A 19257-nucleotide genomic window follows, 5' to 3' on the forward strand; every position below is an offset into this window, starting at 1 on the left:
GACATTACATAAAATTAAAACGTTGTAAGGGTGAATTGGGAGTTAAAAGGTGTTATGGAGAAACAATATTAATTTCTGCGATCGAAGCAGCGAAGAAAAGGTAGTATTTAATACATAAACAAACAATCAGCGTTAAGCTTTTTTTTTAGACTTTACTTTGACTCCTAGAATTCCTGAGCTCTTTCATAGTACCAGTCCGCTCCTGTTCGTACACTTTCGCGCTCACTTGCTATTGGCGTTTAATTTATCGGGATTGAATGAAATAATAATAAAAAATAAACAACATACATACAAACATAATAATTTATTATTAGTAACATTAGCCTTAATGATAATAAAACAATTAATAATAAAACATTGCAAAAAAGTTTGTCGTTACAAATACATAAAGTCAAACGTAGGCTATTCAAACGGCCGAGAAAAAGAAGGTAGGTCAGTAATTTATTGCTTTTTGAACACGAAGGGGATGTTTATTACTAATGTTACATGAAATATAAATTAATAACATTTATAGATGACTTAATTAGCTACAAAAATATATTTAATCATAATTTACGATTACAAATATATTTTAAAAATCTATTACACTCATTCATCAACGTGGCGGTTGGAAGAGGGGGGGGGGTGCGACCGCGTAAACACAATTTTATACTTAGTACTACTCACACACATATTCAAAAAACTGGTTACTTATCCAAAAAGTTAACCTACCATTTGACTGGCCTAACGCCAAGATGGTTAAATAATGTACAAGAATGAATAAAAGAGAAAGTAACTCCATGCACATCTGACCAGCAATAGTCACGTCTATACCGCTACGATAGACAGAACTCCCTGTACCCCGCAACTTCTACACAAGAAAAGTAAGGAGAAAAGCGCGTTACTGTTTAATAGTTTTCACTGTAAGGATAACGGTATTCCATTCCAATTTATTTTAATTCGATTACTTTCTTTTCGGAATGTAACTGAGGTTGCGGAAAAATGAATTCCATCATGTTGGCATTTAATTCTTCTAAGCATAGTTGAGCTTGAAGTCTGACAACGTCGTCAACATCATTTTGATAAATGTTTTTCAAAGATCTATAGATAAAGAGAATTTCGTCTTTCAAAATAAGTATCATTTCCTTGCCAAGACCAACAAAAATTTGACGTAAAACATGGACGGCTGCTCTTCTAGGTTCTGGTGCTTTGTCAGTAGTAATGACACCGTGGACACAAGTTAGTACCTGCAAAATACATACACATACTAATCAAAAGCTTCTTGCAAAGATGGAAAACAAGAAAAGAAATTATTTTGTTCACACCAGAAGACCTATCGCTACACTGATGGTAGCTGTATAGAATTTATTGATTTCATTGTCTTAAGCAATAATACCAAAACGCAGATTCTATTTTCATTAAAACAGTTGTCATATTAACAAAAGAATAAAATGCTTCCTTCAGACAGAAAAAAGGTTTCTACTCTGCCCGTTTGTACATAAATTACTCCTTAATATTTAGAAAGTTTTTTAAAAATTTATATTTTTGGGTTAACTATAGTAGTATATCGGGGAGTGTATTTTTCATATGAATTTACAAAGCTTACCTCCTGATATTTTTTTTTTAATATCTAAAAATAAGATTCTTAGTTTTTACTAATTTACTAAAAAGGTAGAAAACGATATACTCGTTTACTAAAAAAGTCGATAAAGTTCGAGTTTTAAAGCATAAACCAACAACGTTATCACCACTATTTCATAGATTACTACATTTGCATGTGTCCGTATACAGAGTGTTTCAGAAATAAGTAGCAAGCTTTAACGGGTGTTAATCAAATTCAATAGGGAATCGGGAATCGCAAGGTACAAAAAAAATACAACATGTAATTATACAACACGCTACTGAAGTGAAACTTCTTCAAACACACAAACATACCAGGATAGGGGTTAAGGAATTGGTTTAATGGTATTATTTGTACACTATGAATTTATATTTTACACTATACATGCCGGAGTTGCCTGTAACGAACGTTGCATTGAAGCGCGCTCACGGCTCAAGCGATCCCTACTACGAACTCGACTACGTGGCCGAGTAGAGGGGGCGACATCCGTTGCATGATTTCGTTACATAGCAACTCGCATGAAATGAACTTACCCTACCGTGTGTAAAGCAGTAACCCTTCAACAATTTCTAAGAAAACCAAAAGAAGCTGGTCCTGGGCGTCACTTGGCAACATACAGTGAAATTGCGATAGGAACTAAGCAGCTATATCGATAAATCACCACCACTGAAATATTATCACCTTTTTTATGTGCCCCATAAAGTTTGTTCAATATTCGAACCCCATGCTAAAAGATAGACCTCAAGGCGTCTACCAAAATTATTTTATGACGCGCAAAAAAGTTAAGCATTTCTTTCATTTGCAGCAATCATCACACGGTCGTGCAAATCATTAACGTTCTGCATTGGCTTTTCAACTGCGCAGCTTTACACAACCCCGCACAATCAAGTCAAGAAGTCAAATGGATTTAGATCTGGACTACGCACCAGCCAAGATAAAGGAGTCGTAGCGAGATCGAGTAGAATCAGTACGGGTGAGAGTTCGAGGTGATAGAAAGAGAAGAAAGGGTGAAGACATGATAAAGTGTTTATATAGTGGTGAATTGATAATTAATTAATAATACAAACCATACATAGTTGAAAAGCTCTTAAAGAAAGGAGAACAAATCCAACGTTATCAAAGAGTTCCGTCGAAGCTTTTAGAAGAAATCGAAATATTTCATGTCAGTTACGATCGAAGGGAAATCATAATAGAAGAAATGAGACAAGTAACAAGAAATAAGAGAACAAGTAAGAACTTGAAAGGCTAAGACTACCTTCTACTTCAAGACCTGAACATCCGCTGTAAAATCATCAAAAATTACACCTTTTGATGGGAAGATCTCGTTTTTTTTTACACGAATCAGTTTAGAGCAGCGGCGGAGACAAATTCCTGGAGTGATTCAGAAAAAGTAACAGCACTAATCATTTCTTTATGAGGAGAGGCGCTAGATATATTCCGCCAAGAGTCCCAACAATATGACTACTTCCACCATCTTGTCAATCGCCTAGAAATGAGGTACGGAGATAAACATCTACTGCAGATACATCACACGCATCAGAAAAGCCGTAACCAAAGAAATAACAACAATTTGAGCACAATATAAATCTCCTCGTAAGATTAACCTACTCCTCTGCCCCTCAAGAATTCATGAACCAACTGACAGTACAAACATTTATCGACGGAGTCAGGGACTGTGAACTACAGCAAGTCCTTAGATTAATAAGCCACAAGACTCTAAGAGAAACACCGTCGCACGCCTTAGAGTTTGAAGCAGCCAACCAGTGCTAGAATTGCGGAAAACCAGGGCTCATAAGTCGAGAGTGTCCCTCAAACAAAACACGGCAGTCGGAAAACTAAGATCAGCCAACTTTATGGTGCGCAAGTTGCCTCACCCTCACCGAGTCCCCGAAGAAGTCACCATTTCAAAGCTGGACGGTGCTAACTCGTTATTCATAGAAGAGCCCATAAATCAGCACAATATTATAACGGTTCTTGACACAGGAGCATCCAACACCATTGTTCGACCTGATGTGGTATCGGAATGACGAATTCGACTTTTGACCAGAAGACTGATCTTAATTACAACTACTGGTGAGACTTTACCAGTCCATAGAGAATGCAATGTGGAAATTAGAGTTGGAAATGCGATCTTATCCAGTTGCGTATTGGTAACCGACATAGCAGATGATATCATCTTTGGATTAGACCTGCTTCAAGAACATGGAATTGACTTAAATCTGAGCACTTCTACAATGCGCAATCGATGGAGAAGAGATAGTAATGTCAAACCATAAGATGAAGTTTGCCGTCTATAAGGTAATCATAAAGGAATCGAGTATTGCCAAGTCGTTCCGAGAGCATTATACACTCGTAAGAAGTGGAACATCATCGATGCCAGTTAGAATAGCCAATTTGAAAGACTTCGAATGAAAGATCTACGATCGAAGGCACAGAGTTGGGTGTATATTAACCGGTAGCTGAAATATCCACCACTGTGACTGAGAAGAAGAACCCAAGAAGAAACCGACAGCACTTCCAGCAAATTTCTCAGAACTGGTGCAACGGTCAGGTAACCATCTCAACAAGCACCAAGTTAAACAATTGGAAGAATTTCTTGGCCATTTTAAACACGTCTTTGTCCTGTCAGATCAAGATTTTGTTAGGACTTAGCATACCACCACATTGACACTGGAACAATAAGGCCCATCAATCAACCACCTAGAGAAGAGTTCCTTGGGCGCAACAAGAGAAAGTCAATATTATCATAAAAGACATGCATAAGCAAGGGGTAATAGAACTATCTCAAAGTTCATGGGAAGGATGGTTCCACGAGATTCTGTGTGGACTACGGGAAGTTGAATGACGTAACGCTGAAGTACAGCTACCCATTACCTCGAATCGACGACACACTACATAGTCCAGCTGGAGCTAAATGGTTCTCTATTCTTGATTTGAAAAGTGGATAAGCATCCACAGGATAAGAAGAAGACTGCCTTTACAACTGGAAATGATCTATTGCAGTTCAATGTGATGCCTTATGCATTGTGCATTGCACCGACTACATTCGAAAGACTCATGGACACTGTATTACAAAGATTAAACTGGAAAATCTGTTTGGTTTACCTAGGCGACATCATCATACTAGGTAGAACTTTGGACGACCACCTCAGAAACGTGATTGAAGTCTTCAAGAAATTGTCAGCTGCAATACTGAAGCTAAGTCCCAAGAAATGCATCCTGTTTAGACGAGAAATGAAATGCCTAGGCCATATCATGACATAACCAGAAGGAATAATGACCGTTACGAACTTTTCAAAGCTTTCTGGGGCTTTGCTCCTACCACTGAAGATTCATACGAGGATTCGACGATATAGCCCGACCACTACATATAGAGTAAAGTCGGTGAATGTGGAATAGGTCAGGTAATGTGGAATACCATTTTTGCACTAAAACTAGAAGTGTCATCTACATTCTAGTTGCTGTATTAGGTACTACTCTTAATGTATTTCGAAGTAATGTGTTATGTAATCCTATGTTTGTTATAGATGACGTTGTGTTTAATCAGAAATGATTTCGCAGGTGGCTGACATTTTGTAGGGTAGTGATACTGCTAACTGTTACGCATTTGTTTGGACCGATTTAAAAATAGTGGTGCTGCGTGTAGTTACTGTAAATGTTTTAGAGTGTGAGGTATGATATTACAGCCCTATAAAATTAACTTTATCCAAGTTTCTATATGGTCATAGTTTCGTGTCTATAAGCGGGTATTGTGGAATATCAATAGGTTTGCTATTGTGGACTATTCCACATAACCAATTCCATTTTCCCCTCCCTAACTCCCAATGAAGATGCCGAATGTATTTTTTGTGCAGGTAAATTTTCTGAAGATACAAGAGGAGAGGTTTGGATACAATGCATAATGTGTAGTGGCTGGTGCCATGAAGTGTGTGCAGGAAATGAAAGAGAAGTTTATATTTGTGATTTCTGCCAGTAGATATTATGATTACCTGTTTTTTTAGTCTTCTTTTTTTGTATCATGTAAAATGTTAGTCAAATAAAATATTTTTCTCGTTGTAGGTGAAATTATTTACTGAAAATGGTGGCGTGTTAATTCCATGGTAATATCCTATTCCACATTACCTTATAGGACTATTCCACTTTACCTACCCATTTTAACAATCTGAGAATTTGTTGACTTTGATTATTTCGTCTGTTAAAAGGTATAGATTATGTGCTACGTCGCCTAGACGGGAAAAACAAATAACTAGCTGACTACAGATATTACCGTGAATAAAAAGATTACAGAAGTATGTTTAATAAACTTGTTTATAATTTTTAAAAAAATGGTATTCTACATTCACCGACCTTACTCTACTTACAGAAGATGGAGTTTCATTTCAATGGATATCCGAATGCCAAAAAGCATCTGAACATCTGAAAATTACACTCTCTGGAGCCCCAATCTTAACATACCCACAATTCAACGAACCCTTCATCGTTGATGCCAATACTAGTAATGTAGGACTAGGTGTTATGTTATCCTAAGTACAAGAAAACATGGAAAAGTCATCGGATACTTTAGTAAAACACTCTCGAATCTAGATACGATCGACGAGCCAAATTCTGCTGAGTTTACCGAACGCGACAAAGTATGGCTATATAATCCATAAAGGTGGAAAGGACGTTGTTACCAGCTGATTGAAAGGGTGGTTGAATTGTCGTAATTTCTTGTGTGATCCTATCAGCACCGGAATGGTCCTCGTCTGTACTTTGAAATATGTTTTTCTTGCAAACGGTGAACTTTCGAATTTACATTTTCTTGTTTTATAGTGCCCTATCACATCCAGCAAGCTTGCTACTTATTTCAGAAACACCCTGTAAAGCTGCCATTGTTTATGTTACCTCAGTTAAATATAAAACAGAAACATTTCAACTTTCAAGCCTTTCTGAAAATATCATGCAAAATACAATTACGGACTGACAAAATAAAAACATTTTATTTTTGCCCTCATATTATGATTTTACTGGCTTTAAAAAAAATAATGTTATTAACTAATGATTTTCAGTTATGACTAAAAATTTAATTGTGTCAATGATCTTAATTACGAGATTATTTCTTACTTCGGTGATTATAGTTCCTACACCAAATCTTAAAGCCTGGCATACAGCCCCCAAATTTGAAAGACTTGAAGCCCTTAGAAGATGGTCTTCATTTTTCGCACCATGAAGAAAAGTATTCAGCAGAATGGATTTATGTTTTGATGCCATTTTACCTGTTAATACAAAACTTAATAGTAATTGAGCAAACATTTACCGTAGCTCACATAGATAATAATTTATAGAATTTTGATCTTACAAGGCTTACAAATTACTTATAGTAAACAAAAACAATTTTAGGCTTTCTCCATCAGTTACCACACTGAAATTTCAATAGACAAGAATTATTTTTAGATAAATTTCACATAATTGAAGAATATTAAGTTCTTAGTCGGCAATTTATCCAAATCACCAGATCTGGATCGTGGTTTTGCTCACATCAAGTGAGTGGCAATATATCGTCATCTGTATATATATTTACCACGAACTGTACCGTTACTATGAAATGCTATAGCTAGTAAGAGCCGAAATGAAGATTTTGGCCCGGGTGCGATGTAACCAAATGGCCTGGTTTAGAAGGAAAAGTGCACAAATCTTAACAGCACTCATTTTCAAATAAATTTAAGAAGTTAGGAGGAAATTTGCGTTTGTTTTTGCTTGGGTCTTTGCTCTTGTTTTAAAAATTTATTAAGTTTTTTTTTAATTTCTCTTTTTTTGTTCACATTTTTTGAGTCATTTGCACCCCTGCAACCCGGGCCAGGCCGGCCCTGGCTAGTAGTAAATATCTATAAATTGGAATATACTGACAGCTACTTAATATTTCTATGGTTAGGTACTCAAAAGGATCTGAAATGTTTCTAAATACCCTAAAATTAATTACCTAATGTTCTTGTAATTTGAACTAAGGTTTCTCCAATTTTTATTGGAATTTCATGACCGTCGGCTTTACTCTCTTTATCGTAATTAACATATTCTTCACATAACACTTCCAATACGGTGTCTGGAAAGATATCACCTAATGCTGCGAGGCCTCTAATCGCATTTAAATAAATAAAAGAGTCTTCGTCTTTCAAAAATTGCTGAAAGAAAAGTAAATTCATAGAACAACCTAAATATTGAATAAAACCTGTAAAAGTAGAGTATGTAATTGCTACTAATATTCGAAACTCAAAATGGTTGTGAAAAACGATTACAATCAGATTTATACTCCTATTAGTCAGAAAAGGCTTTAAAATTCGATTACTTATATCTAACATAGCCGTCTCTACTACAAGCCGTGCTGAGAAGTTTGGCAACAGCGCATTACTTCAATGTGACAGTCTTATTTTGCGAGTCTTACTTATTACTACACGCCGCTACACATGATGTTTAGACACCCATTACGATAAAATCGAATCAAATTATTAAGTAACTAACACTTATTTAAAATACACTTCAATATGCAGGTATTAAGAGCACAATAGAAAAGATTAGGTAAACATTAATAGGTACCTAATATGAATGTCATATCGATAATTGTAATTTTATTAAGGCAAATTTCCACACAACCATTGAAGTATTGCCAAGATGCGTTACCTTATTTTTTTTCTCATCCCATTAGAAATAAAAAATACAACGTGTAATTATACAACACGTTACCGAAGTGAAACTTCTTCAAACACACAAACATACCGGGATAGGGGTTAAGGAATTATGTAGTTTAATGGTATTATTTGTACACTATTAATTTAAATTTTACAATACACGTGCCGGAGTTGCCTGTAACGAACGTTGCATTGAAGCGCGCTCACGGCTCAAGCGATCCTCACTACGAACTCGACTACGTGGCCGAGTAGAGGTGGGGGCATCCGTTGCATGATTTCGTTACATAGCAACTCGCATGAAACGAACTTACCTTACCGTGCGTAAAGAAGTTTCATTTCAAAAACTAATTACAATTTGAACATTTCTAATTTGCGTATTTTTGCAGTCTTACAGTTAGCTGAATTTGAATTGGAGTGGCGGGACTCTTGCTTTCTATCATTTATAATTTTAACGTAATCAATACATTAGCAAAAGAAGATAAAATTTGAAAGAGTATATCATTATGTTTTCATCAACTACATACTTTTGAAAATTCTAAATAAACAATATCGTTTTTAATACCTTTCAATAGTTAATTTTCCTAAAATTTGTTTTTGATGTTCAGCCCGTACAAATAGTGTGCAGATTTTCGTTATTACTTATTTCTTCAAAAATGGCATAAATGTGAAAAAAAAACTGTACTGGCATCAGTAGGAACTAAAAATCCTCCCCTTTGTAAATAATCAAAATAAAGATCTCCAACGCAAAAGCCTTTATTTTTTATTATGAGCAAAACACAATTATCGCAAGTTACCTTTTTACGAGCAGAATGAACTGCATATTCTGAAATGTAAATTTTTAAGGAGTCATCTAAATCATAATTCATTAAATAATCGGAATTCAAAATTTCTATAAACTGACGACTTATGTGTAAGGGAGAATTTTCAACATTGTAAATATCTGTTTCAACATTCTCTCGTAATTTTGAATATGTTAGAGGCACATTGAAAACTTTACCGACAGTGGATACTTTTTTTACTGTTTTTATAATGTCATTTTCGTTATAGTGATATATGCAAACTGCAGAATATTTTGATGGAGTCCAATCTTCGCGTGGTATTGCATTTATCCATTTTTTTTGCATTTCATCATTTTTTGGGAATAAAAATAAAGACTCATACTCACCAGATTTTGAACATGATTTATAATTTGAATTGCAACCGGGAACACAACCACGACGAGGCATTTTGTTAAGAAATAAACATTAACTGGGAAATCCTAGGACTCCCACAGTGTTGCCAAGTGAACCTTCAGCACGGCTTGTAACTAGAGACGGCTATGCTTATAACTAATTAAGTGTTACATTTAACTTAACTTATGAAGATCTAACAACAAGCATCAGTAATAATTAATTAATACTTAATTATAAAAAAATAATAGTAACATATTCATTATTGGAAATGTATGCCATTTAATGTGGGTGATATTGTTTATGTTTACAACTCTAGCAGATGTATACAAAAACATCAATAATAAAAGTACCTATAATAAAAAAACGAAAAGTGCGTACCTGGAAGATGTTTAACAAGTACTGTTTCTTCTTCATAGTTTCTTCGTCTTTTTGTTCTAAAAGTTTCGCTAACGACAAAAGTCCGTGGCCTCTAATTGGTAATAAAGGATCAAATACATCCTGCAACGCCTTTTCAAAGTTTGTAATTTCCTTAGCATCTTTCTTCAAATTCTTTTTATTATATTGGAAATTATTCAAAACCAAAAGAATATCCGTCGCTATTGTTTTTAATTCGGTACATTTCGATTTGTTCGAAATGATTTGCAAATTTTCGATCAAAGGTTCATAATAATGTATTGTGTTTTTGTCTACGATATCTACCATCAATTGTATTACCATAAAAAATCCAAAGAGATGTTGAATTTCATTTATGTCAAAATTTTCTTTCGTATACAGTTTAAACAAAACCGCATTTTCTAAAAGGGTTTTAAAATAATTTAAAATGGATTCTTGACATTCCAGTAATAACTTTTTCGAATCTTCTTCAGTTTGAAGCAATGCACAGATCAGTCCTACGACCATTTGTTTACTTTGCAAATCCCTTTGTGTCGTTAAATTGAAGTAAATGTTTTCATGAGTTAAAGTGTTTAGAAGAAATTGAAAGAAATGCCTCTTTAAACCAAAATTGTTACCCAACAAAACAAGGGTAGTATTTCCAGCTATCGACAACGAAGTAATATCGGTCTGCTCTACATTTTGTATATAAATAGAGGAGTCGTTTTCAATAAATATATTCATGTTTTTATCCATGGCAATAATCCTTGAAGTGTACCTTTCAAATAAAGTAGCATTGAAAAACTCCATTATTCTCTCCTGGTCATCATCATATGTTAATATTTTATACAAAACCTCCTTCAGGAGTTCTGTGAATTTGACAAACTGTTCCTCTTCAAGTACAACAACATATATTCGAAATAGGATGGCTATATATTTGAACAGTAAAGAAGCTGGTAGTTCAGGAGCATAATCAACACCGTTGCAAAAGCACATGTGTAAAATTCGAATACCTTTCCTAATTTCTTTAGTAACATCCTTTTTCAAATCCGTTGGCTCCTCGATAGAACATTGAAAAAATTCAAATACTTTATTCACCAGGATTTGAGTATATTTTTTATCTCTCTCAATACAGTACAACTGTTTTGTACATAATGAAAATACTTGCTCAAACGGATATAAACGACGGCTGTCTTCAGAATCGAGATCAAGCAATTTAATAACCTGTTTACAAATATTTTCTTCGAAATCAGGGGAGTTTCTAGAATCGACTATTATTCTAGAAATGATGCTGACAATTTTCCAAGTTCTTGTGGTATCGTCAGGATTTTCGGTTCCTGATACATCCAGCATAGCACTCACAAGGCTTTCTACCCCTTTCGATTTTCCCATTGCTTCATTAAGATTCGAGGCTACTGCTACGTTTAACCATTTAGGTGAATTTTTTTTTAATAACATCATGGTTTCACGTAAATAAATAGTCTTAAAAACGTTGTCTTTACAATAGTTAAAAACTTCAGCGAATCTCTTTCTATTCTCTAAAATTCTTGCATAGAACTCGTCAGTCATTTGAAAATCTGTTTTATCATCGCATATTAAGGATGGCTTTTTAACTTTGCAATATAAGACCTGATACAGAGCAGACAAAATATATTTAAAATAATTAGTGGTGATTATTGGTTTTATAAGTTTAGATTGCATACAAATATAAAGTTCATACAGAGTAAATATCAGTCTATTATATTTTACATCAACCGGTTCCTCTTTGCAATATTTGTCACTAGGTAAAGCTGTATAATTCATCGAAGGAAGCAGCAAAGATGCTATCCCTACACCAACAATGTTTCTAAAAATATTTGTTACGATTTTAGTTTGTTGCACACTAAGCATTTCTTCTGGACTATTTTGCAGAACTTTAAGCAATTGGCGTATGAAATGAAAATTGAGATAAAGATACTGAGATCTACTGTTTTCTGTGGGTAAAGTGTAAACAAAATTTTCTTTTTCAAGTATCTCTTTAAATGATTGTTCTAGGTTTTCTTCCAAATTTTTAATATTTTCTTGCAGTAGATCGTCCATATTGCCTAAGAAATCTGTAAAAATATACGTATTTTATTTATTAAAGTGCATTTAATTTATTAAAAGATAATCTTCTACATGTACAGTTCATTGTTTTACTTTTACAGAATAAAATGTACCACGTATATATCCGAACTAGGTATAAAAACTGTTTCAGTTTTAAAAAAACCTGATACATAATTATTTATGGTTGCTAATTCATATAACCATTTATTTAAAAAATAAGGATCGCCAACAAATAAAAAAATATGCCAACGAATCCTTGAAAGTAAACAAAAGTATGTAAGGAATGAGGATATATTATTTATTTTTATTTATGTATCTACTTATGTCGGCCATTATCAGTTTAGATCAAGTACATTGAAACATTTCTTCACCTCTTGAAGATTAGGTTATTGTAAGAAAGATTAACCTGATTTAAAATTTAATTTCGGTGATTACATATGTGAATTGGCACCTAATCACCTAAACCCTAAACCATGTGGATCTTTAAGCCTTTGAGTGTGGCTTAGCAGTAAATGACCACGTGTGGGCATTAATTATATTATGGTTAAAATCGCGTACAGAGTTAAAATACAGAAATAAGTGCAGAGCTTGCAGGAGGTGAAAGAGCACTATAAATAATAAAAATTAAGTAAATCTTTATATGCCCGAAAGTTCATCGTTTTCAAGAAAAACGTCGTTGAAAGAACAGGTAAATCCAATTCCGACTATGGTAAAGAAATACAGTCCGCAACGCTGCATTCAATCAGCTGATATTACTAGCATCAGTGTGGTATTTGTTTTGTATTTTTTATATATTGTTTATTTGCTAGATTAAACTAAGTGTGATTCATTGCGGGTGTTTACATTAACAACAAACGTCTAGTAGCCGTTTATTCTTTCAACATTTAAACCATGTATGTATGTAATAGGGAATGTGGAGTTCAATAAACTAATTCAGCAATACAACATCAATGATTAGTGCAGGTTAAAATGATTTTCAGCCGCGAGTGGATTTGTGTCGGTGGTTTCAAAAGAAAAGTGCTGCATAGCCTAATTTCTTCCATATGGTGTAGTTTATAGAGAAATTTGTTTCACGCTGGACGAAATTTTGAATTTTCCCAGTACCCACTATTGATGGGACACAAATTTCCATGTCGTGCATTCTTCGCGATTAGGGAACTGTTTCCGGTAAATGTGGTGCGAAATTATGTTCATTTGCCGAATAATGTTTACGTAACCTTCTTTCTTTTTGTCTTCGTACATTTACGTAGTCCTGTCTGTAATGTATTTATTTAGTTTAAAAGTCTAAACTTTATGTACAGCACTAAGTAGTTTATGTTTATCTTCTATAATCGGCAATGTTTACATTCTCCATTCATGTAACTGCAGAATTTTTATCGCACTACACTATTCGGTAGATACCTACCTACATTATCAACTCACGTACAGGACCGGATAGCAAATAATTACGGTTTTCTGATCAACCAAGCTGCTGAACTTACCGTGCGATTATTTATTACATTTGGTTTACTCCCTCCAATGCTCGGCACTTATTTCTGTTACACCCTGTGTAACGCAAGATTTTTAATTAACGAATAACATAAGCTATGTCGGCTTTTACTTAGCGCTTTAAATATCGCGCCGCTGCGTACTGGTGGTTGCTACAGCAACTAGGGACGAGATGTTGTGAAAGATGTGGTATACACTGAGGATAGAAAAATTTAGAAATGACGAGGTATAAGGAGTGGGATAACGAAGGGCATTACAGAAGCCAATAAGGAAAAAGAGAAATAGAAAGGAAATACACCTTCTGAGGGATAAGGAAGACCTAGATTAATGTTAGAAGATTAGATTAATGTTTGCAAATAGTGAAGGCCTCGTTCTTCGGACTGATGACCTGATGATAAAATAATATTAAAGCTTTTTGATACTTTCGTTGGTTCTTCTACCTCGAAAGATTGCGGACCCTTAACCTAACCTCTAAAAGATGACTAATTTTTTTAATTTTTTGGGTTTTGAGCCGATGTACTTTATCTAAAATGATAATGGATCGCCATTATTAAAAATAAGAGCATTTCTAGTTAGTTCACGCAGTAACAAACAAGTTCTTAACACAAATTATAAAAAAACCGTACACCAAGGCATCAAATTATGTTTTTTTACGTTTTACCTATATTTATTTCGAATAAGTAAATCTTTTCATCAGAAAGTTCTGTTGCACCATAATTTACATTCTTGGTAGGTACCCATCATCATATGGTATTGACGTTCTCACTTGATAGGTTTTTAGCATCATAAAATTCGTTAGTAATTATTTGCCTTCTCAAACGTAATTATTATTAGTTTTTTGTTGAACACCTAATTTTTAACTATTTTTGCCTGTCATCTGCAATGAAAATAATTTATAAAATTACATTGTAGGTATATTTTTTACCAAAATTATACTTTTGTTTAATCATCAGAATTAAATTTTGCGCCTGACACTGATGTTAGGTGGGGATTGGGGTCAGTTGGCCTTCGGTGGAGTCGGTAATAAGGAAGGCAGCAACGGCATTGATGGTGGTGGCGGAGCCCTTTGGAGTTTACGTTCCTTACGGTCGGCCGACGTTATCCACAGATTGGGGGCGTAACCGCCTTCGAGAGTAGCGAAGAGTTGATCAAGGGCGGCAGTTGACAAACTCCGGGACTTGCCAGTGATGAAAGGCCTTGGTAGTGGCCTTGGTGGCGGCAGACCGGGCATATGAGTGGTTGGAATAATGGGAGCCAGTTTGTCGATGGTATCTCACTGAGCGAGATGTGTATAGGATTATTAGGATTTGGTGTTGAGACGTATCTTGTTTGACTATAAACGCTGAGACGTATTCCAATCGAAAGGGAGTTGGGACTACCAAACTTATTCAGCAAATGCCTGCCAAATTGGAAAAATACTTAACTAAAAAATGAACATTCATAAGCAAATATATGGAGTTTTTGAGACGAAATTCGTATTGGCTATTTACTTCCGAAGATATAGAGCAACCAAAGGTTCTCAGGGTCAGGAGATATTAGTTTCCGAAGCTTTTGCAAGCATCGAGAAGCATCTTCCAGAAACAGAATAATTTGAACCGAAGAGAGCTAATACTAGCCAGCCTCGTTAAATACGAATACGACTACAGAAGAAAACATTTTAGAAATGACAGAGAATGAGCAAAATCGGTCCTCGAGTTCTGAAATATTAGGCTGGAATTAACAGACCGCACTTACATCGAATTTTTGTTATTACATGTTAATTGCAGGTAACTTAATCTGACCTAGCCTAAGAAACTAAATATGTGTAATGGCCACCTTTATGCAGAAGAAATTCAGAATCATGTGTCATAGGAGTAATTGATACTTATTTGCATGGTCCATTTAGATTGTCAGATCAAGAAACAATACCAGCTTTGCTAGAATTTGCGTTTAGATCTCATCTTTATGCATGTTTGTGCACCTCCTAATTTCACACGTTACAAGAAACCTTTTAAATGAGCAATATTGACGATACCAAAAAAATATACACAGTTCTGCAAAAAGCAATCACTGTACTTAATTGTAAAAAACGCATATGATAAAAGTTTTTTTATTATTCACATGATTTTCAGTATTTACTGTCAATTTTTTTCATTGGTAATTTTGAATAGCTTCCCTAAATCAAATTTTGTAGATGTGTCGATGTGACTCGTATTTAATATTGTCACATATTTAAACTCCTTCTGGCACTTTTACAACTTTTAACTATTTTCTGTCTAATTAATACTTCTACTATTAATTAGTTATCAATTCCCCTCTGTAAGAACACTCTGTCACTTCTTCGGCCCTTCTTCGCTTTGTATCGCCTCCAACACTTTGACTCGTACTACTCTTCTCAATCTCGCGACAACTATTTATACAGGCTGTCCCTATTCCAGAATGTTCCAGTATATGCCTTATAGAAACCTGGTCTGCTTTGTAACTATGTACGTTGGGTTGCCCACACTGCCCCCTCCTAAAATTGGTCGTCCCGATCAGTGACGTCGCCTCTATAAGGAGCAAGCCGATCAAGATGGAAGATCTTCATTTTTGCCCGATGCCCCTTCTGAATTCAATAAACAACGTCGTTTATGCGTCTAGTAACGGTTTATGGACCATCCCAAGCCTGTCCCTTTCTTGGATTATATAATCATACTTTATCGTCTTCATTAAACACAGCAGAATTGACTCGTCGATCGTATCTGGTCTTCATGCGGTCACTTTCAAATCCTAGCTTCGTATGCATAGCGTTATGGATGACTTCTAATCGTTCTCGTAGTTCACCTACGTATTCGTCCATAGGTAGTGGAGAGTCTTCAAGACGACCAAACATCATGTCCGCTGGAAACCTGAGTTCTTTCCTGAATAAAATGCTGGCTGGTGTTGTTCCAGTTGTCTCATGGATAACGGATCTATAAACCAGGAGGAATAGTGGTATGTGTCGGTCCCAGTTAGTTTGGTGTTCGTTGACGAAGCTTCTTAAATTGGTCTCCAGAGTAGCGTTAAATCATTCAACCATTCCATCAGACTGTGGATGTAAGGGCGTAGTCTTCGTTTTAGCAATGCCCATTAGTTCAGCGACATTCTTGAACAAAGCCGATTCGAAGTTCCTGCCTTGGTTGAAATGCAATTCCAATTGTATTCCATATCGGGTAATCCAGTCATTGTCAAAGCTTCTCAGAAACGATGTGTGCTTCTTGGTTTGGTATCGCATATGCTTCGGGCCACTTACTAAAGTAATCCTTGACTACCAAGATTTATCGGTTACCGGAGTCCGTCACTAGAAATGGCCGTGCCACGTCGACTGCTATTGTCTTAAATGACGCTCCCACGTTATACTGTTGCATTCGTCCACAACTACTTGTCTTCGGTCCCTTACTGGCGGCGCACGTCGGGCATTTCCTGTACCAGTCTTCCACATCACTTGTAATTCGTGACTAATAAAATTGCTAGCGTACCTTTCCTTAAGTCTTAGTATCGCTGATATGTCCTTCGTCATGAACTCCTTCTAAGGCTTCTGAAATTCTTTGTTTCTGGTTCCATCTGAATTTTCCCACATTTTTTTCTCAAAACGTCGTGGTCCAAATTAAAGAAAGTCCACTGCGCCGAATAACTTTCCGTTGTTTAATTTAGGTGGGTTACATCTGCCCACGATGGTCTTAAGGTTCCGACTTCCTCCCATCTCATTATTGGGCCTTCCTCTCGTCCTCGATTAATGCCTTGTCTTCCCAGGATCCCTTAGGCTGAACGGTGGTTACATTACAACAGATCGACGCCAGCTCTTCTCCGCAAATGAACAATGCTTGTAGTTTTCTACGCAAAGGTCTCCGGAATAGAGCATCTGCTTTGCCGTGTTGATTACCTGAGCGATCCTCGATGTCAAACTAATATTCTTAAAGTCGTAACCAACGTGCAACAGGTTTTGTGGAAATTTTCGAAAGTTTTAACCACCGTCATAAGCTCTCGACGAGTGACACAATAATTTCATTCTGGTATTGAGAGTGTTTTACTGAAGTACCTGATGGCCTTCTCCTCACCATCTTTGAGATGACACACCACCAAGCTCCACACTACAAAAAGGATTCGCTGATGTTTAAATGCAGATGTTTAAATGCTTTTTGGCATTCAGATGTCCAATGGAATGAAACTCCGTCTTCTGTAAGTCTGTGTAGTGGTCGGGCTATATCGGCGAATCCTTGTATGAATCTTTGGTAGTAGAAGCAAAGTTAGTAACGATCCTTCGGTATGAGTCAACTCCATACGATATCCGTTTTTTCGGGATCGGTCATAATTCCTGCTGGTGTTATGACATAGCCTAGTTTTTTCACTTCTCTTCTAAACAGGATGCATTTCTTGGGACATAGCTCCAATCTTACGGCTGAAAATTTCTTGAAGACTTCAGTCACGTTTCGGAAGTTTAAAGTTCTTCCTAGTATAATGATGTCGTCTAGGTGAACCAAATAGATTTTCCAGTTTATTCCTTATAATGCAGTGTCCATGAGTCTTTCGAATGTACCCGGTGCATTGCACAATCCAAAAGGCTTCACATTGAACTGTCATAGGCCATTTCCGGTTAGAAAAGCAGTCTTCTCCATATCTTGCGGTTGCATATCCACTTACCATCACTATCCATTTTTCAAATCAAGAGTAGATAAGCATTTAGCTCCAGCTTGACTATCTAGTGTGTCGTCGATTCAGGGTAATTGGTAGCTTCAGCGTTACGTCAACTTTCTATAGTCCAGACAAAATATCGTGAAGCCATCCTTCTTGCGTACCAGCACTATAGGAGAAGCCCGTGAACTTTAAGATTTTACTACTCCTTGCTTATGTTACTGGTTATGTGTCACAAAATAATATGTCAAAAACCTTAGTCAATTTCTTTCAAAGAAAAAGATGTATCTATATGTGACACCCCACATGTCAGAAGGAAAAAATTTTTACAACGTGACCATATTTCCTTACACCAGCTAGACGTATTATAATCAATGGTTTCATATTCTTTTCTCAATTTTTATATTTTTAAACTATTTACAGAGGCCACTGAAGATATTTTCAGACATAAGTTAATTAACGGCACCTATTTACTTACTTTTTTATTTTTTACGTACTACTTAGTAAAGTTCAGCAGTTTAGGAGCTATTGAATATTTTCTACAAAACTAGTGTTACTACCTACCTACTATAATTTTAATATGTGAAAGGTTCTAATTTAACATTATAACTACTTTTCTTGTTATTTTTTGTGTTGACCTGTGCTATAAAAAGCAATTACCATAAAGTAATAATAACTGCATAACTGGTATTCGAGTTAATTACTTAATATACAATAATAATAATGGACACTTTTGAATTAAAAAGTTAATGTAATACGGTAAGACGGGCAAGACATCCCAATACCCATTTTTGTTTTATGATACAATAGAACTTTCTAAATCGTACTTGTGACAAGCTGTATTTTACTGTCATTTACAAATACAAATATAACCTCCAAATTTTTCTAAGTTGCAAATATTTGTGCAATATGTATAACTACCATTTAAAGCATCCCATAAACTAACAAATTAATTGTAAAATAACTATTATTATTTATTATTTAGACTTACCAACTGGATTTTTTGAATTAAGTAATTCAAGGTACTGGATTATTTCCATCTTTTCCATTACTACATTGTTTTACAACACTTAACAAACAATGCACTTTAATATAATTATTAAACACAGCAAACGTTAATTGTTTAAGCCAAATACTCAAAAAAATATCTGTATTACATGCACTCCACCAGAACTTCACAACTTCACTATTTAGGTTAAGTAACTCTTCCCATAGACAATAGTTCTGCTTTCTTTCATATATTAAAACC

The 19257-nt window shown here is 35.3% G+C and overlaps 1 protein-coding gene across 2 annotated transcripts; it reads right to left on the reverse strand.

Moving 5' to 3' along the window:
- Positions 1-289: 289 nt before the first annotated feature.
- LOC108735101 lies at positions 290-19248 on the reverse strand. Of its 2 annotated transcripts, XM_018466926.2 has the most exons (7): positions 19000-19248; positions 14316-14778; positions 14041-14256; positions 9813-11899; positions 7560-7758; positions 6704-6855; positions 290-1226 (listed from the first exon to the last, which is right to left on the reverse strand). In XM_018466926.2, exons 4-7 carry the CDS (start codon positions 11883-11885, stop codon positions 930-932), a joined length of 2721 nt encoding a protein of 906 aa, XP_018322428.1. In that variant the 5' UTR covers positions 11886-11899; positions 14041-14256; positions 14316-14778; positions 19000-19248; the 3' UTR covers positions 290-929. The 2 variants fall into 2 exon arrangements, with proteins under 2 accessions (XP_018322428.1, XP_018322427.1); XM_018466925.2 differs by lacking the exons at positions 14041-14256; positions 14316-14778.
- Positions 19249-19257: the final 9 nt, after the last annotated feature.

Source organism: Agrilus planipennis, unplaced genomic scaffold (assembly GCF_000699045.2).
Source record: "Agrilus planipennis isolate EAB-ADULT unplaced genomic scaffold, Apla_2.0 scaffold137, whole genome shotgun sequence".
Lineage (NCBI taxonomy): Eukaryota > Metazoa > Arthropoda > Insecta > Coleoptera > Buprestidae > Agrilus > Agrilus planipennis.